The sequence below is a fragment of the Budorcas taxicolor genome, chromosome 18, assembly GCF_023091745.1.
Source record: "Budorcas taxicolor isolate Tak-1 chromosome 18, Takin1.1, whole genome shotgun sequence".
Lineage (NCBI taxonomy): Eukaryota > Metazoa > Chordata > Mammalia > Artiodactyla > Bovidae > Budorcas > Budorcas taxicolor.
Window position 1 is genome coordinate 37,480,798 of NC_068927.1, and position 24,779 is coordinate 37,505,576.

The 24,779-nt window shown below is 46.4% G+C and overlaps 1 protein-coding gene across 1 annotated transcript in view; it reads left to right on the forward strand.

The window, feature by feature from the left end:
- The first annotated feature begins 20,594 nt into the window (after positions 1–20,594).
- Positions 20,595–24,779, forward strand: part of CDH3 (cadherin 3) — a 46,896-nt gene continuing 42,711 nt past the window's right edge. Inside the window, exons 1-2 of the mRNA XM_052655797.1 lie at positions 20,595–20,654; positions 20,866–20,986. Of these exons, the coding sequence (XP_052511757.1) occupies positions 20,595–20,654; positions 20,866–20,986 (181 nt within the window). The remainder of the gene's footprint in view (positions 20,655–20,865; positions 20,987–24,779) is intronic.

A 24,779-nucleotide genomic window follows, 5' to 3' on the forward strand; every position in this document is an offset into this window, starting at 1 on the left:
GGGATTGTGTGGTAGATACTTTACATTTCAAAGCTATTACTTTGTAAAAGCTTTTATGAAAATATGCACACTAATTTCCCTAAGGGAGATGTTACTGCAGAACACCTCATGTGAGCAAGTGTCATTGCTTGACACTGAGACCAGTTAGACCACAGATGATTCCAGCCTATCACGTGTGGCACTGCTCAGTCATGCGCTGGTCACAGGGCACTCTTGATGCTTAATACTGATCATGGGAGTTTGGGCTGACAGAGCTAATTAATCACCCACAGTGTGTCCAGCAGTGGTTAAAGGCATGGGTTCTGCAGTGAGACAAACCTGATTTTGAACCTCAGCTCTGTCTGATTTTGAACCTAACCTCTGCAAGTTAGCTTCTCTCAGTCTCAGCTTCCTCATCTATAAATTAGAGATGATACTTTGTTTAGAAATTTTCTTTTTAATTTGTTTTCTATTTTGGCCACACTGTGGGGCATAGGGGATCTTAGTTCCCCAACCAGGGATCGAACCCATGCCCCTTGCATTGGGACCACGGTGTCTTAACCAATGTACTGCCAGGGAAGTCCCTATGCAATACTTTTGTAAAACAATTACCTAGAACCAGGTAAAGTCTCAGCCAATGGTAGCTGGAATTATTGTTAATAATGTCTTAATGTGAGAGCCCTAAGCACCGTGTCTGGCATATAGAAAGCGCTCAGAACACAGAATGATTCAATTATACTTTTCAGAGGAAAAAAATGTTCATGAGACAGGATAAACTTTAGAGACAAGGACAGAGAATTTAAATTCCATTGCTTAAGGACAAAAGTAGGTGACTTTGGGAGACTGCTACTTGCCTCCCACCTAACTTTCACCTGATTCCTCTGCAGCAAATACTCACACAGCTGAAAGCACTGGCTTTGCCCTGGAGCCTCTTGGCCACCCCCACCACATTACTAGTGAGCAAATCCAAGCTTCCAGAAGCTCCTGGAAGAACATTCAACTAAGAAACTGGAGTTTTTGATGAGGACCCAGACAGGAAATGCCATTGCCCCTCCAAAGCATAATCTAAGACATAGAGCTAGAAAAGGAATTCAGGGCAGAAAATAATCACAAATGGTTATTCCAAGAATGCAGGGGCATTTCAACAGCCAAAAAAAAAGAGACAAAACTGTTTATGTAATATACTACACTGTATGGTTAAAGGAGAAAAATGTGATCATCTCAATACCTGCATGAAAAAGTAAGTGATAAAATTCTTACTTATTTATGATTAAACATTAGTAAATCAGAATTAAAGGGAAATTCCTCTTCTTGACATATCTCCCTACTGACATGAAACCAAACTTAATGATGAAACAATAGAACTATTCCCAAACCAGGAACAAGACACGGATGCTGTGATTCTTACTACTTGATATTGTAATGGTAGCAGCTGATTTTCAACAAGGGCCCCAATGGAGAAAGAATAAACTTTTCCACAAATGGTACTGGGACAACAGGATATCTAAAAGAATGAAGCTGAGCTCTTACCTCACACCATCCTCAAAAGCAAAATCAAACTGAGTTGAAAGCCTAAATGTAAGAGCTAAAACTATAAAACTCTTAGAAGACATAGGTGTAAATCTTCATAATCTTGGATTAGGCAACAATTTTTTTAGATGCAAGACCAAAAGCATGAGCAACCAAAGAAACAATAGATAAATTGGATTTCATCAAAATAAAAACTTTTGTTCTTTAAAGGACACTATTGTGAAAATGAACAGACATCCCACAGAGAAAGTATTTGAACATCAAATAATTCAAGTATTTGGATTAGGGTCTAGTATCCAGAATATCAGAGAAGGCAATGGCACCCCACTCCAGTACTCTTGCCTAGAAAATCCCATGGACGGAGGAGCCTGGTGGGCTGCAGTCCATGGGGTCGCTAAGAATCGGACATGACTGAGCAACTTCACTTTCGCTTTTCACTTTCATGCACTGGAGAAGGAAATGGCAACCCACTCCAGTGTTCTTGCCTGGAGGATCCCTGGTGGGCTGCCGTCTATGGGGTCACACAGAGTCGGACATGACTGAAGTGACTTAGCAGCAGCATCCAGAATATATAGAGAACTTTTACAACTCAACAATAAAAAGACAAGCACCCATTTTAAAAATAGACAAAGGATTTTAATAGATCTGTCTCTAAGACATTCAAATGGCCAACAAACACATGAAAAAATGCTTACCATCACTAGTCATTCAGTTTGGTTCAGTTCAGTTCAGTTGTTCAGTCGTGTCCAACTCTTTGCGACCCCATGAACTGCAGCACGCCAGGCCTCCCTGTCCATCACCAACACCCGGAGTTCACTCAAACTCACGTCCATCGAGTCAGTGATGCCATCCAGCCATCTCATCCTCTGTCGTCCCCTTCTCCTCCTGCCCCCAATCCCTCCCAGCATCAGTCTTTTCCAATGAGTCAACTCTTCTCATGAGGTGGCCAAAGTACTGGAGTTTCAGCTTTAGCGTCATTCCTTCCAAAGAACGCCCAGGACTGATCTCCTTTAGGATGGACTGGTTGGATCTCCTTGCAGTCCAAGGGACTCTCAAGAGTCTTCTCCAACATCACAGTTCAAAAGCATCAATTCTTCGGTGCTCAGCTTTCTTCACAGTCCAACTTTCATATCCATACATGACTACTGGAAAAACCATAGCCTTGACTAGACGGACCTTTGTTAGCAAAGTAATGTCTCTGCTTTTGAATATGCTATCTAGGTTGGTCATAACTTTCCTTCCAAGAAGTAAGCATCTTTTAATTTCATGGCTGCAGTCACCATCTGCAGTGATTTTGGAGCCCAAAAAAATAAAGTCTGACACTGTTTCCACTGTTTCCCCATCTATTTGCCATGAAGTGATGGGACCAGATGCCATGATCTTAGTTTTCTGAATGTTGAGCTTTAAGCCAACCTTTTCACTCTCTTTCACTTTCATCAAGAGGCTTTTCAGTTCCTCTTCACTTTCTGCCATAAGGGTGGTGTCATCTGCATATCTGAGGTTATTGATATTTCTCTTGGCAATCTTGATTCCAGCTTGTGCTTCTTCCAGCCCAGTGTTTCTCATGATATACTCTGCATAGAAGTTAAATAAGCAGGGTGACAACATACAGCCTTGACGTACTCCTTTTCCTATTTGGAACCAGTCTGTTGTTCCATGTCCAGTTCTAACTGTTGCTTCCTGATCTGCCTATAGGTTTCTCAAGAGGCAGGTCAGGTGGTCTGGTATTCCCATCTCTTGGAGAATTTTCCACAGTTTATTGTGATCCACACAGTCAAAGGCTTTGGCATACTCAGTAAAGCAGAAGCAGATGTGTTTCTGGAACTCTCTTGCTTTTTCGATGATCCAGCAGATGTTAGCAATTTGATCTCTGGTTCCTCTGCCTTTTCTGAAACCAGCTTGAACATCTGGAAGTTCACAGTTCACGTGTTGCTGAAGCCTGACTTGGAGAATTTTGAGCATTACTCTACTAGCGTGTGAGATGAGTGCAACTGTGTGGTAGTTTGAGCATTCTTTGGCATTGCCTTTCTTTGGGATTGGAATGAAAACTGACCTCTTCCAGTCCTGTGGCCACTGCTGAGTTTTCCAAATTTGCTGGCATATTGAGTGCAGCACTTTCACAGCATCATCTTCCAGGATTTGAAATCGCTCAACTGGAATTCCATCACCTCCACTAGCTTTGTTCCTAGTGATGCTTTCTAAGGCCCACTTGACTTCACATTCCAGGATGTCTGGCTCTAGGTGAGCGATCACACCATCATGATTATCTTGGTCATGAAGATCTTTTTTGTCATTCAGTTCAGTTCAGTTCAGTCGCTCAGTCATGTCCGACTCTTTGCGACCCCATGAATTGCAGCATGCCAGGCCTCCCTGGTCCATCACTGGCTCCCGGAGTTCACTTAAACTCACGTCCATCGAGTTGGTGATGCCATCCAGCTGGAACCACACATTGAAATCACAATGAGATACCACTTCACATCCACTAGGATGGCTGTTTTTTAAAATGACTAATTTTTTAACATGGAAAATAACAAGTTTTGGCAAAGATATGGAGAAAATGGAAACTTCATTCATTCTGGTAGAAATGTAAAATAGTCCAGCCATTGTGGACAAAGGTTTTGCAGTTCATCACAAAGTTAAACATAGAAAGAATTACAGTATGACCCAGGAATTCCATTTTGAGGTATATATATCTAAGAGAACTGAAAATGCGCTTGTGCAAAAACTTGTGTATCAATGTTCTTAGCAGCGTTATTCATGCTAGCATAAAAATAGAAACAACAGAGATGTCCATCAACTGATGAATGGTTGAATAGAATGTAGTTAATCAACACAGTGGCATATTATTCAGCCAAAAAAAGGAATGACATCCTGATACATGCTACAGTGTGAATGACATTTGAAACCATTATGCTCAGTTAAAGAAGCCAGACATGAAAGGTTACATATTGTATAATTCTATTTCTATGAAATGTCCAAAACAGGTAAATGCTTAGATGCTTGCCAGAGGCTGAGGAGGGAGGTATGGGGACTGACTGCAAATGAGTTAGGGATTTCTTTTTTGGTTAATAAAAATATTCTGGTATTATATAATAGTGATGGTTGCACAACATAGAAACTCTTGAATTCTGCACTTAAAAATGGTGAATATTATGGTATATGAATTATGTATCAGTAAAAAAAAAAAAACTCTTTAACTAGTTAAAGAACTGAAGTTGAATATGTTGTTCCAGCACTACTTCTTGGCACACAACCTAGAGATACATACTCCCTGTGCACCGGGAATACATATAAAGATGGTTGCTTTAATGGATTAAAAATGGCCATGAATTCTCTGCAGTCCCTCCTATCAAAAGGTGGGGTCTCTTTTCACATCTTTTGAATTTGAGCTGGTCTCGTGACTCACTTTAACCAACAGAATGCAACAGAAGTGATTATTGCCAGGTTCTGAGCTAGATCTCAGGGACGTTCTGCCCTTACTTTCTTGGAACATTTCTACCAACATGATATAGTCTGGCTGGAAGGAGAGGGCCAGGCATCCGACCTGAGGCTCCAGACATGAGAGTGAGGCCATTGTGGGCCAGCCTGCCAAGCTGCCAGCTGACCACAGCCACTGAGTGAGTCCAGGTAAGATCAGAAGAACCATCTTATCCACTCATGGAATCATGAGAAATAGAAAACTGTTACTGCTTTAGGAGACTACATTTTAGGAATGGTTGGCTACCCAGCAGTGCCTAACTGATCCAACACTGGGACCTCATTTGCACAATCAAAAACTAGGAAGCGACGCAGATACAGGTTTGATGGTGTAGTGGGTAAGAGTCAACTTCGACCTCAGACTTGGGCATCAGATCCCACCCAGCCACTTAGCAGCTGTGTGACAAGAAATTTATTTGACTTATCCCTCTGTCCTCCTAGGTCTCAAAAGAATTCAAGGAGTTAATATACTTGGAATAGTTTCTGGTAGAGAGGAATGCTATTAAGTGTTGGCTGTTGGTATGCTTACCAGCAACATGAGGGTTATATACATGCTGAAGGCAACAAAGGAGTAAATTTCATGTGTATCAACTTGGATATACCTTGGCCACCTGATGCGAAGCGCCAACTCACTAGAAAAGACCCTGTGCTGGGAAAGATTGAGAGCAGGAGGAGAAGGGGATAACAGAGGATGAGATGGTTGGATGGCATCACTGATTCAATGGACATGAGTTTGAGCAAGCTCTGGGAGATGGTGAAGGACAGGGAAGCCTGGCGTGCTGCAGTCCATGGGGTCGCAAAGAGTCAGGCAAGGCTGAGTGACTGAACAACAATAACAACTTGGATAATACTGAAAAAGATATGATCATCTGGAAAAAGCAAGTTATAGGACTATGACATTTATATAAAAATATTTTTTAAATGTGCAGAGGAAGGCACCTCAGAGTCTTTGCCTCTTTGAAGGTGGAGATGGGAATGCGTAAGTAGGAATCAAAAAGGATCTTGGTTCTAATCACAATGTTCTTCTTACTTATTATGCTAAAAGGATACTAGTTGTATCATTTTTTTTTAACGTTATGCATAGGAAAAACACTAGAAGCAAAGAAGTTAAAATGGCAACATGGGTTAATTTGGTTTGGTAACTGTTCTCCTCTTCCTCTTTCTTTACTACCCTACCCCCTGCCCCAATTCCTGTATTAATTTAATCACAATGGTTCTGAATACTTCCTTTCCTGCAGCATCTGCTCAGGATGTGGCCTTCCTGGGCCAGTCCTGACACCCGCCTTGTCACAAGCAGGCTTAGCTGGGTGTGGATAGCACCTGGCACTGCTATCCAGGGCCCCCCAGCTGGGGCCCACCCAGGCCCGCAGATGGCTGTCTTCTTGCCAAAGCTTCAGATCTCAGGCTTTGATCCCTAACATGCTTGAAGAACAACTCTTAGTTTCACTCCTCTGAATTTAAGGGGGTTCCCCTTCCTCCAACTCCCCCAGCAAGGGGCCCTAGCACCCTCCTGCAAGCAGCTGAGGATAAGCCGTGGAGAGAGGTGTTTGGACAGGAGGCGTCTGGGGAAGGGGGGAGCACAAGAGACATATGCCAGAGGCTGTTTCCTTCTGCGGCAGATGCCGAATGGAGGACTTATCAGGCTCTTTAAATTTTTAAAGACTTACTTGTCTTGCTGTCACTATTTTATTGAGGAGAGCAGACAAATCGGCTTTGGTGTTCTCAGCTATTGTGTATGAGGGTATGAAAGCAAAAACACAGGTTAGTGGGGGACCAGGTGGAAATGGAGAAGCAAGAGAAATCATTTACATCGCAAACAGAATTGTTCCTGGATCTTTATGTTTGGACACTTCTGTCTCCTCATTCTGGGTTTTATATCCAGAGGGAGATCCTGATGTTGCTCTGATAGATTTTGACTGATAGGTTCTGGATTAGACCCTCTAGAAAATTAGAGTTCAGATTCTACATTAAACCCTCTTGCAAACTGGAGTTCAGATTCTGGATTAGACCCTCTGGAAAATTAGAGTTCAGATAAGGCTGGTTTTTAACTCACAAATAATACATATTTTTTTATAGAATACTTGCAGCATTCCCTCATAGTTCAGTTGGTAAAGAATCTGCCTCCGATGCAGGAGACCCTGGTTCAGTTCCTGGGTCGGGAAGATCCACTGGAGAAGGGATAAGCTACCCACTCCAGTACTCTTGGGCTTCCCTTGTGGCTCAGCTGGTAAAGAATCTGCCTGCAATGCGGGAGACCTGGGTTCTATCCCTGGGTTGGGAAGATCCCCTGGAGAAGGGAAAGGCTACCCACTCCAGTATTCTGGCTGGAGAATTCCATGGACTGTATAGTCCACGGGGTCACAAAGAATTGGATGTGAGTAAGCAACTTTCACTTTCACTATAGAATGCTTACAGAAAAAAAAATATATAGATAAATGAGCTAAAAAGAGACAGACCACCTCCTATGTTCTAGCACTGTACTAGGCACCAGGTGTACCAGGAGGAGCAAACTGTCAATGCCACGAGGACACAGCGTTTGTCTGTTATGCTTTAAGCCTGGCCCTGGCCTTGCTGGACAATTCTATGTCTTGAGCTGAGTGGTGATTACATTGGTATATATGTATGTAAAAATTCATCAAGATGTACATTTAAGATTTGTGCACTCAACTAAGTCCCGGTTATATCTTAATTAAAAAAGGAAGTGTTCTAAGAGGTGTTTCCCACAGGTTAGGTCTGGTAGTAGGTGATTTTAAATCACACAGAGAAACAATTATTTTCCTTTCAATTCTCTCTCAGTCCTTTGAGGAGAAAGTTTCCCTTTGATGTCGATATGTCTTTAATGTCTAACACTTCATGATTTCCCTTTTCAAACAGAGCGGGTCCCAGGATCAGTCCTCAGCAAGCAATAATAACCACTTAGTTTACTGACATTGTGCTTTATTTTCATTTTACTGATTTTCAAATCAGTTACCTTTTGTTCATGGCAAGAGATATTGGTTTCCCATTTGATGTACTGTAGTAATTGCTTCTTAAAGGTGTTCAAGGTAAATTTGTTTAAATTAAAAGTGAGTTGATTTTAAGAAAAATTTTAAGTATAGAGTACCCATGGTATAAGGATGGGACCAAAACAGAGGGTTCTTCAATGACTGAAGTTTGGAGAAAATGGCTCTAGTAAATTCCATTAAAAACAACAACAGGGACTCCCTGGTGGTCCAGTGGTTGAGGCTTCACCTACCAGTGTGGGGGCTGTGGGTTCAACCCTGGTGGAGGAGCTAAGATCCCACATGCCTCACATCCAAAAAAAAAAAAAAAACAAACAAACTTAAAACAGAAGCAGTATTGTAACAAATTCTATAAAGACTTTAAAAATGGTCCACATAAAAAAATCTTAAAACAACAACCACCCTCACTTGACTCCATGCACACCTGCAGCTACACCCCACTTCCTTACTCCTGTTAAAAGAAAATTTGAAAAGAATTGTCAAGACTGTACATGCTTTCTCACCTCTTCTATTTAATCCAGCCTGGTTTCTGGTTTGATTCTCCAGTGAAACTCTTCTCCCAATGACCTCAAACAGCTAAATTTAATGGACACATCTCTGACCACATCCTTCATAGCCTCTCAGCAGCATTTGACCCAGCCTACCACTTCTTTTCTGAATCTTTCTTCTGTTGATTTCAATCTTCTGGTTTTCCTTTGATTAGTCTTATTCCCTCCTCCTCCACTCAGCCCTCAAATGTCAGAGTGTCTCAGGGCTCATCCAATACCTTTAAGCATCATGTTTGGAGATACCCACATTTGTATCTCTGACCCAGCCTAACCTCTTAGCACCAGATACAAATAGCCCATGACCAAGTCGATGTCTGCACCCAGCTAGCTCACAGCTCCTCCAACTTCATGTTCCAGATAGAACTCTTGATTCCTCCAGTACCTGATTCTTCTCCAATAATTCCACTGTTATCTATCCAAGCCCCAAACCTAAGAGAAGGCCTTGGTTCCTCCTTCCTTCAGCCTCAGAATCAGTCTATCATCAAGTCTTGTGACTTTTACTCCACGCTCTATTGAGAATCTGACCATTTTCCTTCGTCTCCTCAGCAGTAGTTCTTGCCCGGTCCGCCATCTCTCGTCTGGACATAGCACCAGCCCCCTCAATTGTCTTTTACTTTCATTTCCCCTGCCCCAGTTCTCATTTTCATACAGCAGCCAAGAGGATTGTTATAAAATATGAATCAGGCCATATCCCTCCTCTGCTTAAGATTCTTCAGTAGCTTTCTTTTTATTCTGGAGTAAAAGTCAGACTACTCATGGCTCTAGAACCCTATATGATCTGTGACTCTCACCTGTTCCCAGCCTCCTCTCCCCTTCCCTGAAGACTCACTCTGCTCCAGCCACACTGACTTGTGTGTTCCTGGTTTCTAGCAGTTGCCTGCCTTTGCACATGCTGTTCCCTCCACCTGGAGTACTTTCTCTCAGCTTCTCTATGACTAACTCTTTCTCAGTCTTGGTCTTAGCTTCACTGCTGCTTCCTCATACTGTCTACTTTGACCATTCTATCAAAAATGAGCTTCCCTAGTGCCTGGAGAATCCCAGGGACGGGGGAGCCTGGTGGGCTGCCGTCTATGGGGTCGCACAGAGTCGAACACGACTGAAGTGACTTAGCAGCAGCGGCAGCAGCAGTGGCTGTCTTATTGTTTTTTTCTTTCTTAGCACTTTCAATAGTCTGTAATTATCTTGTTTGTTTACTTTTCTACATTTTTATTAGAGTCCATGAAAATAAAAGATTTTGTCTATTTAATTCACCATTGCATCCTCAGTGCTCAGAATGGCGTCTGACATATAGTAAATATTTCTTGAATGTAACGAATGGAAAGGTAGGTGGAGACTAGACCAAACAGGCCCTTGACAGAGCAGCATGGAGAGGCATTTTGGGATTTTAATCATAGATGCAAAGTGATCAGGCTTGGCAGTAGTAAACGATCAGTCTGACAGTAGTGGTGAAAAGAGATAGGAGGGTAACCAAGGAAAGCTACTGTAATGGTCCAGGTGAGAGAGATGACAGGGTTGAATGGAATAAGATGTATAGAGTGCTTAGCATTTAACCATAGGGAATGGGGGTGGTCAGGTTACTTTTACCAATATAGCAGATAAGTGAGGACTGCTTGAATTTAATGACAGGAAAGTTGAGTCCAGTGATAGAGGGACTTGTGTATCCCCTGAAATCTTTGAATCTCTAATCACCTTTTACAGTGATAAGTGATAGAACTTCTTACTGAGTTAATTTAACTTCTATCAGTGAATGGTAACTCATTCTGTGTTCATATTTGCATTCTTCCGCCTGTGTCCCTTCTCGCCACCATTGGCTGGGAAGAAAGAATTTCATGGAGAGAGCTTCTGACACCTTGCATTAACTGTGTGGCCTGGAAAGTCACCTCATCTCTCTGAACTCAGTTTCATTTTCTATAAAATGAGGACTCTGATATCTGTTCTGTCCATCGTGAAGATCAGTGAATAGCTGTACAGAAAATATTTTTTAAATGCAAGAAAAATATCATTCAGTAAATATTTATTAAGTACCTGCTGTGTGACAGGCACTGTTGATGGTGCTGGGACTATGGCAGTGGCATAGGGGGAAAAGCAACAATTCAACCCTGTGGGGCTGATGCTATTGCAGAAGTCCATTCAGATTCTGGACGTTAGGGATTTAATTTTTTTTTAGTATTTATTTGCTGCATTGGGTCTTAGTTGTAGCATGCAGGATGTTTTGTTGCAGTGCTCAGGCTCAGTAGTGCCAGCAGTTGCAGCGCTGAGGCTCCGTAGTTGTGGTGCTTGGGCTTAGTTGCTCTGTGGCATGTGGGATCTTAGTTCCCCAACCAGGGATTAAACCCACTTCCCCTGCATTGCGTGGCAGATTCTTAACCACTGAACCACCAGGGAAGTCCCTGAACATTTTGGATTTTGACTGTATTTTTCTAATTGGCAGATCACTTTGGGCCCCTGCTGAAAAATACAGATCATTGGCCTGACCACAGTCTTAGTCAGAATAGGGGAGGTAGAATGAAAGGAGGGGTAACTATCTCCCTGAAGTGATTCAGAAAAAACTGAAAATAAGAGATTAAGTGAATTAAACCACCTCCCTATTTCTCTTCCCAAATACTGATTAACCACTCAGCAGTCCTGCATATACATCTGTTTGTATACTGAATTTTCCAAAACATTACTAATAAGAAGTGCCTTCAGATGGCTCCGGGGAGAGCAAGTGCAAACATCAGGACCAGCCATGTGACCTTGAAGGAGAAGGCAGTGGAAGTAGCAGAAAGCGCTGTCCTTGGCGGTGTTTTTGTCTGCCACAGAGCTTGCTGTACGACTGATATGGATCTTGGTGTCCTCATCAACAGGTGAGGTCAGGGTTTCCTGAGTGCCAGTTCGCGGAGGGGTGCCGGGTCAGTGTAATCAGAATCTCCTAGGGAGCTTATTAAGCCTCCAGGCTCCTGGGCCTCAGGCCTGACGGATCCAGTTCAGTGGGGCTGGAATGGCAACTATCACCTCCCTCTGTTTTCTAAAAAAATGTATTTATTTATGTGCTTTTGGCTGTGCTGGGTCTCCGTTGCTGTGTAGGGCTCCTCTAGTTGCAGCAGTTGGGGCTGCTCTGTGTGGTGTGTGGGCCTCTCACTGTGGAGGCTTCTCTTGTTGCAGAGCACGGGCTCTAGGTGCTCGGGCTTCAGTAGCTGCGGCTCCGGGCTCTAGAGCACAGGCTCAGAAGTTGCGGTGCACGGGCTTAGTTGGTCCACAGCATGTGGGATCTTCCCAGATCAGGGATCGAACCTGTGTCTCCTGCATTGGCAAGGAGCCACCAGGGAAGCCGACCTCTTTAGGGTAGGTCAAACTCTCTGTGCCTCAATTTTCTCCTCTGATTCCTTAGACAGTTAAATAAGTTAATTTACAGCATGCATTTGGAGCAGTGTCTGTGCTCCAAGCAGTGTAAGTACTGGGTAAGTTTTAACTATTCTGTCAATGAAGGTCCGGAAGACAAACCACTGTGCATATTTAAAGCAGAGGGAACTTAGTGCAGAGGTGACGGAGAGGCTGAGAAGCCAAACAGGAGGCAGTGAGACACCGTAGAGATTAGGCAGCAAGAAGTCTTCGACCCCTTAACAGGGAGAAGAGAGGGAAATGGTGGTGGTTCTGGAGCCCAGAGCCTGGCTGGACCTGGACCCACAGCAGGAAGTGTAGCTGTAGCTTAGACACAGCCATGTTAAGACAGCTGAAGGAGCAGGAATACCCTGGCTTTTCCCTTTGTCCCACCCTCCAGTCCCCCTCTAGTGCCTCCTATTGGCTGAACCAATATCTCTCACGTGAGCCTGGGAAACGCCATCTGCAGAGGTCACCCTTGCCTTTCAAGGGAAGAATGAAGCATGACTCTGAGAACAGATTGTCATTATCTTGTTGTTAATATTTTCTCTAAGGTCTTTTGGGGCCTCCTAATACTCCAATACTTTGGCCACCTGATGTAAAGAACTGACTCCTTGGAAAAGACCCTGATGCTGGGAAGGATTGAAGGCAGAAGGAGAAGGGGACGACAAAGAATGAGATGGTTGGATGGCATCACCGACTCGATGGACTTGAGTTTGAGTAAACTCCGGGAGTTGGTGCTGGGCAGGGAGGCCTGGCGTGCTGCAGTCCACGGGGTCGCAAAGAGTTGGACATGACTGAGGGACTGAACTGAACTGAACTGAAAAGATCTTAAAGTCTCTAGACCTTAGCCAACCACAGGGATTCAGGGCTTCATGAGTGCTTATTGATTAATCAATTCCATGCCTTCAATGTACACACATACATAAATGCTTGGCCTCTGATTTCTGGAAACTGACAACTCAGGTCTTGACGATCATTCACCAGTGCCGAAGGCAGCAGAGCCCTGCCAGAGATTCAGGGAAAGGGAAGGTATGTGGATCAGGTTTCTGGCTGGGCATTAGCTGCCTCAGCACCTTTAAGGATTCAGAAGTGATAAATGGGGAAGCTGGCCAGAGATATCACTAGGAAGAAAGAGGGTACCAGAAAGCTCCAGAAGAGACACAAAGAAGTAAGACTGTGGAAGCATTTGTACGGGGCACTGGGCAGGGGAGGGGAGGAGCAGGAAATAGGACCTCACCCAATTTTAAGGATACTTCCTAGAAAAGACTGCAGAACACCCGCTTGTCTTTGGGACATATCCCTGTAAGTGTGCTATGTGGGAGTGGAGCGCTGGGAATTTTGCTACCAAAAATGGGCAGAAAAGCTCCTTCTAAATATTTCTTGGAGGACTCAGAATTTAACCTTGGACCGGAGGCAAATATGTTTATTTTAAGAGCTTCTTAAGAGAAAAGATTGTATATCGTGGGATTTTTCCTAATATACCAAAGACCTGCTCCTCAGATTCATTCTTTCAGCAAACACTGATGGATAGCAGGTTGGCAAGTGATTCAGGCAATGAGTTTTAGAGTGAGACAGAACTGGATTGTACCGTGGCTTTGCCTCTGTCCTAGCTGTGTGGCCCTGGGCAAGGGATTTCACCTCAGTTCCCCACCCCCCACCAACCCCCCAGCTGTGAAAAGGGAATATGTAATATGAAATAGTGTGTAGAGTTGGGAGGATGAGAATGAGATAATGCATGAAAATACTTAACATCTGAATCCAGACCGTGCTCAGGAAATGGTAGTAGTTCATTTTATTATGGCTTATATTATTTGTATGACACTTTGCAAAACACTCTCCCCTCTGTTAGCTCATTGGATTTCACATCAGCTCTGTGAGGCAGGTCAGGGAACCCACATTGATTTTGCATCTACTTTGCATCCAGCACCCTGCCAGATGCCTAACAGTTATTATCTTGTTGATTTCACTCAGTCCATACATATTTTAGTATCTGTTTTATGCCAGCCTGTTCTGTGTCCTGGAGGTACAGCAATGAACAAATACAAAAATCCCTGCCTCGGGAGGATACACTAAGTGAGGGGAGAGTGGCAATCAATATATGAATGAATTCTTAGGTTTACTGTCTTCCAATTTGCTTTACAAATATTGACTCATAATCTGTGAGGAGGGTATTATTTTGCTTATCCCATTTTACAGATGAGGGTACTGAGGCACAAGGGAGTTGAGAGTCACTTGGCCAAGGTCTCACAACTCAGAAGAGCTGAATTAATGATTCAAAGCCAGACAGCATCACTCCAGAGTCCTTGCTCTTAATCATTACTGTTACCTCTTTAAAAAATTACATATGTACTAATAGATTATCACACCCTATAGATTAGGGTGTGGTAAGTGCTATGAAAAAAATAATAAAGCAGGGTAAAAATGGAGGAGGATAATGGGAGAGGGCTGTCTATGCAGGGAGGTCAGGGAAGGCGTCTCTGAGGGGCCTGAAGGGATGAGGGAGAGAGGCAGGTGGACATCTGGGGAAGGGTGATCCAGGCAGAGAGAAGCACCGTGCAAAGGCCCACACTTGGTGTGTTCAGAGAACCACAGGGAGGCCAAGTGATAGAAGATGAGTCAGAACCTGAAAGACAGCTCATGCTGAGCCGCTGGAAGGATGCAATTGCTGAGATGGAAAGATTGTGGGAGGGGCAGGTTTGCAGGGGAAGGCCAGTTCAGTTTGGGATAATTCTCACCATCACCCACCAAGTAGAAATTACTCATTCCAGAGGACTTCAAGAGATTAAACAGCTCACCCCAGATCGCCCAAACAGTCGTTTTCAGAGGCAAGGTTCAGATGTATGTCTTCCAACCCTAACTTAAATGCCACAGCCTGTTGGCTGGTAGTATGCTGTGGGGAAATCTACAAAAGTGATATTCTGAGTGTCCTGATCCCTGACCTCAGGAGCTTTCAAGGAGGGGGAAAGAGATAGTGGACAGTGAGGCAGAAGAAGAGTGTCTGAGTAAAGGAAAGGAATAATGCCAGAGATCGCACAAGGCAGTAAGTAGCATGTAGCATGTATTTAAATGTGAAATGCAGACAAAAAACACAGGGAAAGTGTACTTCTTTATGAAAGAGCAAAATGAGTGAGAATCTCAGCCCTGTTTGGGTGGAGGGCATCAGGGAGAGAGCAAGTATCTGTGTCGAAGAAGGCTGTGCTCTGGCCAGGATGGGAAGCTCCTGAGGTTCCGGGTTCCACTTGGGCAAGTCTTTCTCCACAAATTGATGCTTTTTCATTGTGACAAAGGTATATCCTGGGCCAGATGTCTCCCCTGGACCTGTGTCTCCCACCACAAGCCTCCTCAACATGCCACCACTGGGCACCTCTAAACATGCCCCAATCTGAAGTCCTGATCTTCCCCCAGTCCCGAACTTGCTCTGCCTACAATGAGATTCTGAGAAGCCAACCCTGAAGGACGTATTAAATATGGAAGGGCTCCCAGGAGGAACTGGTGAAGGAGTAGAGGAACAGGATAAAGAGGGCAAGAAGCCAAGTAAGGGTGTGATTTCAGACCAAGCCCCTGGAGAGTAGCTTCATCCTGATCCAGCAGGGGAATGAACGCTGGATGTAAGTCACCCCTGGGAGTTTAGGGGTGGGGGCACTCAGCTTCCACACTCCAGCACCAGTTGGTTATTGGCTAAGGGCTGGGAAAGTGAACTCCTGGGCACTTCATTGCAAGGGAAAAGGGATCCCAGTAACTAAAGAGCAAGCCTCTAGCTCTTCACATGTGCAGGCTTCTGGGAGCATCAGCACACAGAAGCCATCAAAGGGATCCCAGGGGACCTGGCAGCACCCTGACAGTGTCCACTACACATGCCTTACCCATCTCAGGAAATGGCATTGCCATCCTGCTGGTTGCTTAGGTCCCAGACCTGGGAGTCATCCTTGACCTGCTCTGTCTCACACCCCCGTCCAATCCTTTAGCCAATCTCGTCGGCAGTACCTTCAAGATACATGCGGAGTCTGATCACTTTTTTTTAAAGTAACTTTTGAAAATGGTGGTAAACTACACATACAGTTCATTGGCATTAAGTACATTCACGTTTTTGGGTGCCCATCACTATCATCCATCCACAGAACTCTTTCCATCTTGCAAAGCTGAAACTCTGTACCTGTTAAGCATTTTGTTTGTCCATTCATCTGTTTATGGACACTTGGGTTGCCTCTGCCTCTTTACTGTTGTAAATAATGTTGCTATGAACATGAATGTACAAATATCTGTTACAGTCCCTGCACTCAATTCTTTTGGGGTTATACCTAGACGTGGAAGGGCTTCCCTAGTGAATGACTGGTAAAGAATCCACGTGCAATGCAGGAGACCCTGGTTCAATCCCGGTTGGGAAGATCTCCTGGAGCAGGGCATGGCAACCTACTCCAGTATTCTTGCCTGCAGAATTTCATGGACAGAGAGAAGCCTGGCGGGCTACAGTCCATAGGGTAGCACAGAGTTGGACATGACTGAAGCGACTAAGCAGTAGCAGCTAAACATGGAATTGCTTGATCATACAGCAGTTGTGTTTTTAAAATATTTATTTTTTATTTGCTTGTGTCAGGTCTTAGTTGTGACATGTGACATGAGATCTAGTTCCCTGATCAGGGATCAAACCCAGGCGCCCTGAATTGGAAGTGCAGCGTCTTAGCCACTGGACCGCCAGGGAAGTCCCAGTAATTCAATTTTTAATTTTTTTTAGTCACTGCTTTACTATTTTTCATGGTGGTTCTACCATTTTGCATTCCTATGACAGTGCACAAGTGTTTCAGTTTCTTCACTTCTTCACCAGTACTTTTTATTTTGTTTTCTTCTTTTTTTTAAAAGACAGTACACAACAAAATTCTGTAAAGCAATTATCCTTCAATTAAAAATTAATTAATTTTTAAGAATCTGATCATTTTTTACCCTTTCCACAAGGAGCACCCTGAACCAGGCCATTTCAGTTTTTGCCTGACTGACTGCAGTGGAATCCCATCTGACCTCACTGCTTCTGCCCTCATCTCCTATAGTCTTTACAACACCTCTTTTCCGCTCACACCCTCCTGGGCCTTCCTCTTTTCCTTCTCAGAGAAAAGCTAAAATTCTTACAACAGCCTAGGAGGCTCTACAAGATTTGCTCCTCATTCTCCCAAATCTGACTCATTTCCTACTAGCTCACTCCATTCCAGCCACACTGTTTTTTTGTGTGTGTTTTTTTTACCCTGTCCAAAGTAATCTGCCTCAGGTCCTTTCACCTTATTTTCTCTGCTTGGGAATACTATTAAGCAATATCTGGGCACTTGCTCTGTGCCAAGTGCTGAATTTAGCGTTTTAAAAATATTAATTAATTCTCATCTGTATGTATTAATTCATTCAATCCTCATACTTCAGCTATCCTAGTATAATTTGCTCCCCACTGCCTTAAAGTTTGTATTCCTCAAGGAGGACTCTGGGCTTTCCCCATTGCTAATCAGTCCCTTCTCCATTTTCTGCCTTTCTCTTGCTTTCTTGCCCTCAGGCTTCTGCGTCGGTTTGGTTCATGGGAGGCAACGTCAGAAGATGAAAGGTGAAAGGAGAGACACTTTGGGTTGTTTCCCCCACCACACACACATCCTCCCTGCTCTGTTCTGAGCAGGTGTCCTGTGCCTCCCAGACCGCAGCTCCACTTGAGAGGGGTGGTCCTCTGCACTCCAGCTCCCCCTGCCGCAACCCCCACTCCCAGTGACAGCATTTCCTCCCTTTGCCATCCAGCCCTCCAAGTTGTAGCTGCCTGTCTGCTGCTGCTATCTCCGGACCTCCAACACCCCTGAACCCTGCCCATTCCTCTAGTCCCTTCACTAAGCCTTCAGTCAACATGTAGCTGGATTCTGTCTCCCGCTAGATCCTGACCTAAAACCACCTTCTGGATCACAGCCTTCCTAGTTTTCAACTCTGCCTTCTGTCCTGTGAATTGGCACTTCCCATTCTGTTCTTTACTGCATAGCACATATTGACTAACATGCTATATATTTACTTATTTTCCTTATATTGCTTTCCTCCCTATATATTTATACTTATTTTCCTATATAAGTATATAAATATATATATATATATATATTTACTTATTTTCCTCACAATTTGGAATGGAAGCTCCAAGGTTGCAGGTGTGTTTGTTTCATTCAGTGTTGTATCTCCAGTGCTTGGCCCACAGCAGGCCGTCAGCAAGTATCTCCTAATTGAATGAATGAACGAACGGACGACTAGGGGAGCTACAGGGAAGCCAGCAGTGCGGTCCATGGTGCAGGCAGAAGAGCTGACTCTCAGCTTCCCCGCTGCCCCCCTTCTCCCCGCCCGGAATGCTGAGTGCTCTGGAAGGAGACGGAAATGAGCGCGCTCAACAGCCCTCCAGTCGGGTGTTTACTTAATTAGGGCCTGTATCCCGACGCTCGTTGGTGTTTAACTGTCCGCCTAATGGCTTCATCTGGTTCCGGGCGGGCGCGGGGGAACCTGCGAGGCGAGGGTAGGCGAGGCCCCCCGGGTACGGTCTCGGGCCGGCGCCGCCTGGAAAAGCCTCTGCTCGGGTATCTAACCTCCCCTCGGGCACGGAAAGCGACCCCTACGGGAGAGAGAGGCGCGAGGCAAGGGGGGCTGGTGCTCAGCAAATGGATTTGGGTTTTAACCGCGCGTGGTCTCTCCCCAACCACCAGCTGCCGGGTCCACAGGCCGGATAACCGAGCGCTCCCCTGATACCAGATGCAATGGCTCGCTTTACCGTCAGTCGTGAACTTGAAGGATTACAGCGTTTCTTATTCTCTTAGTTTGGGGAACTTGAGGGTACTACAGAGATAAACGGCTCGTGAGGCAAAGGTAGGGGACCAGTGAGCTGGATCCTAAAGCTATAACATCAGGCAATATTTGGGCACTTGCTCTATGCCAAAGTGCTGAGTCTAGCATTTTAAACGTGTTAATTAACTTAATCCTCTTCTATTTGCATTAATTCATTCAATCCTAGTACTTTAGAGAGCAGTTAGCACAATAGCCCCACTAGAGGCATGCAAAACTGAGGCTCAGAGGTGTTATTTCACTACCCTGAGGCCACCGCGCTAGTAAGTGGTGGAATCCCGGCTTAAGCGCAGACGGTGCGCCCCCAGAGCCAAAGATCGTTTTGAAAGAGAACTCCCACCGTCACAGCGCAAAACGACCTCCTCTTCGCTGCAGGCTTGGTGGTAAAGACAGGCGGGTTTCCAGGTTAGCCTTCGAGGGCCAAAAAAAAAAATCTATACTTAGAGACTCCAGTCTCTCTTCTTCAAACCTCTGAATGTGAGATGGGGAGAAGAGAGAAAAGGGATGAGGAGTCAGCCTGAAATTCTCAAGACAGCTAAGGAAAGTGGAAAGGCCTCCGGGAACAAGAGGCTGGGACTGGCCGGGAAAGCTCAGCTCGGTGCGAAACGGCGTGCACTGTGGAGCGACTGAGTCAGGACCGTTTCAGGGCCCATGGCCCATTTGCGTGTCGCCAGGGGGAGCGCACTTTGGGTGTGCAGTAGAGAGACGAATCCCGCCCAGCTCCGCCGTCTGCTCCCGGGAAGGATGCAGAAGAGCTGTTTTGAAGGGAGATTCACGGAAAGGCTGCTCCGCGCAGCCAACACTTTTCACTTAGATTATACTCAATACAGCAGACCAATAAAAACAGTCGCGATTTTTAAAATGCCTTTATTTGCGTTTTCACAAGTTGGGAAATTGTTAATTATGTATGTGACGGGGAGGGGGGGTGTGGGGAGGTTGCCTGAGATGATGGGGTTAACAACCACCTCTGCCTCGCACCTTTTGGTGTCACCACGGCTTCGAACTCTGGAATCTTCTCTCCCAGCCTCCATTTGTTCGGTTGTGCCAGGGAAGTAATGAGTCTTCCGTGAGTTGTAGCAGATTTTGTAACGCGGTCCCTGGTGACCTCACTGCCAGTTTTAAACCCTGGAGACCCGGGAGCAGGCTGACGTGGGAGGTTGGAAAGAGGCAGGAGGTACCACCCCCCGCGTGCCCCCGCTGTCGCCGGGTGTGGGGCGGACACACCCGGTCTCCATCAAAGCTTTGGGTAACAGAGCGCCTCAGGGAAGCGTGAACGCGGCGCCTCTGTTTCCAGTCGGGTTCAGATGCATCTCCACTTCTTTTTCCCACTCTAGCCGCAAGGCACAGAAACCTTTTTCTTCGCGTGCTGAGAGGGCTGAGGAGGGGGTGGGTTGGGGTTTATCCCTTCTCGAACTCAGAAGCTGCAAGACAGGGCCTGGGTCCCTGCCGGGAGGAATTCCAGAAAAGCCAAGAGAACGCAGGAGGGAACGGGAAAAGACTGTGTGTGTGTGTGTGTGTGTGTGTGTGTGTGTGTGTGTGTGTGTGTGTGTGTGTGTGTGTGTGTGTGTGTGTGTGTGTGTGTGTGTGTGTGTGTGTGTGTGTGTGTGTGTGTGTGTGTGTGTGTGTGTGTGTGTGTGCAAAAGGTGGGGGGGTGGGGGTCTTGGGTGCCTCCACCGCGCCAACCACGGCCCCACCTGCGAGAGGGCGGGATCTTTCGGCGCTGGACCAATCAGCACCTACCTGCGCTCACCTGGCCCCCTCCCTCCGGCTCCCGCGGGCCGAGGTTCTCGGAGGCTCACGTTGAGCTTAGCGGAGCGCTAGCCCGCTGTTGCGGCAGCTTTTCACCCCTCTCTCTCCAGCCATGGGGCTCCGTGGTGGGCCTCTCGCGTCCCTGCTCCTCCGCCTCTTTCTCCTACTCCAGGTACTCCATTGCCTTGCCCTGACCCCGGCCGGAACGCTCCTCAGAGGGCTGGCGGGCGGGGTCCGCACGCGGCGGCGGCGTCGGGGAGCGCGCGGGGCAGGGCTCCGAGGGGCCAGGGTTGTCCGGGACAGCCTCTGAGGACTCCCCGGGATGGGTTTGCAGGGCCGGGCACGCCTATGACCCAGCCTCCCTCTTTTCCTCCTTCCCTCAGGCGCAGGTTTACAGGCTGCCGCGCGCGGCCTCGGAACCGTGCCGGGCAGGCTTCGGGGAAGCTGAAGTGACCTTGGAGGCGCGAGGCGCGGAGCTGGAGCCGGGCCAGGCGCAGGGAAAAGGTAAGGGCCCCCCACCCCCGGGCCCGCCTGTGGAACTGCGGAGCGGGGGCCGCACGTGGGGTGTCCAGGCTGCCGCGGGAACTCCTGGCGCCGCCTCAGGTGTGGGGGAGGCGCAGACAGCATCCCGGGGACTTGAAGAGGGGTGGGCTGCCGAAGGGAAAGGCTAGAGAGCGTAGAGCCCTCTGACGTCCAGCCCCTCCATGTACCTCTGCGGCGGCTTACCTTGCCCCCCCTCCTTCAGGGTGCGGGGCGGCTGGGCTACGCTCCCCGCCCGGACGTGGGAAGCTCTCCCCTGCTGGCCCCAGTGGAGGAATGCGCCGTCCACATTCCTCCCCAGCCCCCGCGCAGGTGTGGGGATGAGCCGTGCCCCGGGCAGCCCCCTTCGCCCCTCTAGGGCCCCCTTTGTGTACAGTGCTTTGTGTCTCCGACAGACAGACCCGGTCTGTTTCTCTTCTTCGCGCTCCCTCCCCCCGCCTCCCTTCTCCCCCGGCGGCTGGAATGCACTCTTAACCCTGCCCTTCCCGGAGGGCCTGCGCCCCTGCAGCCTGCCTGGAAACTGGGCCTGGCACACCTGAACTGGGGCCATTACACCCTGGGGACACCCCCGACCCCCAGTGTCTCGGGACTGGAATGTTAGGGTACTTAAGGGAGTGGAGATCCAGAAGCCGGAAAGTCTCCATCTGTAGGCGGATGGGGAATCAAAGCTCATTTTTGATCTCACAATTACTTGCCCGGCAACCACCAAACTTGAGGTGGAGGGCGGGTACTTTGATGAACAGAACCACTGTGTTATGAGACTCAGGCAGCTGAGGGGCAGATGGTGGCCTCTTTCCCTCCATCCAAGACAGTGGGGGCTCCTCCAACCGCTCAAACCCAACTTCTTAAACAAGTGTATCCCAGGATCCTTGGGTGGGGTCCAGAGGATCCTAAACCTGTGAAGTTGTTTAAGAGTTTCTGTGTGGATTTTTCTGGGTAGGGGATCTACAGTTAAAAATTTCAAAGCAATTTAAAAACCTGTGCCACCTAGCATTTTTTTGATTCCCACATCAGCCTACCCTTCACCCCAGGTACGTATTCCCAGAGCTTGAATGTGGGGATGGCTGGGGGATAGAAAGGCTCGCCTTTGTCTCTTCAAAAGAGGATTGGGTGCCTACAGTCTGTGGAAGCCTTTTTTCCTTCTTTCCCCCCCGCAAATAACTCTGCAGATTGACAAAACAATTAACACCCAGGCTAGGCCAAGCTCCTTAAACTCTTGGCTGCAGGGAGCTGAGGAGAAGCATTAAGAGGCCATGCCTCATAAACTTTAAATTCTTGCACATGGGTTTATTACTGACTGGCTAACAAACTGCAGCTCAGCCAACCTGTAAAAATGTTAACTTGGGCAGGGCCCCAAATCCAATTCCGGCTCCCTGAGGAAGCTTTATTGCTAACCAGACTTCTGCCAAATCTGTACCCCCTCCCCGTCATTGTCAAGTTCTCCAGCTACACTCTGGGAGAGCAGGCTATGGCTTTGACTGTAGTCTGCACCTTATCTTTCTTAAGGAAGAAATATCAGATTAACTGTCACTTCACTAAGCTTGAGATTGTTGTGGAGAAGTGGTGATCAGGTTTTTGATTTCATGGTCCGGTTGCCAAGTGCTTGCTTCTCAGTGATGTCAGTCATGTTAAACCTTTTGAGAAAATTCCACTTTCTCGGATGTCTGGTTTATGGTTGTAAAAATGGTGGGTTCAGGCCAGGAGCACACCTGGGTTATAAAACAAAAGGTGCGTTAACGTGCTTGGCTAACCTTGAGCAGAGCTCCCTGCAACTTGCCGAGTTCTTAGAGGAGTCTTTCCATGAAATGGGATGCTGCCTTCATTTTAAGTAAAAGCAAATTTCTGGGCCCAGTTTGTCCAATAAATTGGGACTGCAGCAAAAAATAGTGGTATTTCTCCTCTTAGTCCTCAACAGCTGATATCTTTTCTACCTCCCTTCCTCCATACCAGCTCCCTATCCTCAATACGTGGGAGCCCCAGCCTAGCTCCAGCCATGTTTAAAGGGTTGTCCTGAGGGTACATACAAACTCTCAAGTTTGGCCAAGCAGACAACAGTTTCCCTATAGCCAAGGAACAATTGCCCCAGTTGTTTGCCCCCAGGTTATGAACTTCACAGGTGTCTATGAAGTTGAGCTCAAAGACATTATCTGATATAATTAATACCTTGTTTGTATGTGCACTTTTCCTCTTCAAAGCATTTGCACAACTCTGAGCTTGTTTTATCCTCCTGACATTCTCTTGAAGCTGGTGAGGTACATTTAAACAACTTGAGCTCTTAATCCCAGAGCTGGGACTTCAGAAACTGTATCTCAATCCTCCTGGAGGTTTTAGAGGTGGAGAAACATAGGAACAGCTTTATGGATTCAATTCCCTAGGCTAAACTCATGAGCTTCCTTGAGGGTCACAGATAGGACTTTCACTTCTAGGTCTATGCCCAGGACTTGGTACTTATAGGTCCCAGGAGGTATTTGCAAAAGTTATGACAATCTTTTGAAGTTCTGCCCATTTTACAGATAAAAACCTCAGTGGTTGTGACTTCACCAAAGTCATCTCTGCAGTGACTCAATGGGTCTTGAATGGAGGTTTCTGACTCCCAAGTTTCCTGGAATTTTTTTTTTTTTTAACCACCGGAAAGTGGGAGGTGGATGAAATGAAGAAGTGCAATGTTGGAACACCAAATCCCACCAACAGTAGCCTTCTACCTCAAGAAGACTTAATCATTTATTCCTTTTCATCATAGTTTTCCAGAGACACACCTGCAGAGGAAACCAGCTTGAATGCAGTCTCTTAAGTGTCCTAATGATGGGGGCTTGGGTCAGATGAAGCCAGGCTTACAGAGACCAAGAGTGAGAGGTTAATCTGGAAGGAGGTAGAGCAGGAATATTCCCCTGCCCCATCCCCACAGTCTGGAGTCTGCCTTCCTTCGAGTGTGGTCTAAAAGTAAAGACAAAGGTGATGTGGGAAGAATGAGGCTGTGTGGTATTGGTGCAGTGATTAAAAGTGAGTGGCTTCAAGTAGTCTATACATCCTTCACAGCGAATGGTTGAGAGAAGCAGCTTAATTACAGTAAAAGACATCCAGCACTTCATTACGGCCCCTGCACAAGTTCGACTCACCCTTAGTCAGCATTGGGTAAGATTAAAGCTAACCCTCATTAGCTCTGGTAGGAGACTTCAAAGTTCAGTAATAAATCTGACTGAGCAGGAGTTAACTTCAAGATGGTTTTGCTTATTTCAACTTGTATAAAAATCGCCTTTTGTTTTGGAGCTGCCATTATGGGCTAGGCCCTCTATTTACATGTTATTTTTTCAGTAAACATGTATTTAACAGCTGCGTGTATCAGGCACTACTCTTGAACTATGGCTAAAAAAATGAACAAAACTAAGACCCTGCCGTGGAGGAGCTGACTGTCTTAGATTAGTTATTTTTTATGCTTATAAGTACCTTACCATAAAGGTGGTGATATCTCCCCCTCAGCTGTAAAATGAGGGTAAGAAACTTGGCAAGAGGTCTCCAGGGAAGTCAGCAGTAAGGCCAGGGTTTACACCCAAGGGGATTCCGTGGTGTCCAATAAATCTGCCTCTGTGGAAGGAATAGGTGGGAACTGGGGCTTCTAGCCCACCTGTCTTGCCTTCCTGGCTCAGCAGCCAAGTAGGGTTGGTTGCCAAAGCCTGACGTTTATCACCGTTAGCTGGTGCCTGGGGAGCAGGTCTCAAACCTCTAGTCTCCCTTCCCACCTCTTCACACGGCACTCTGT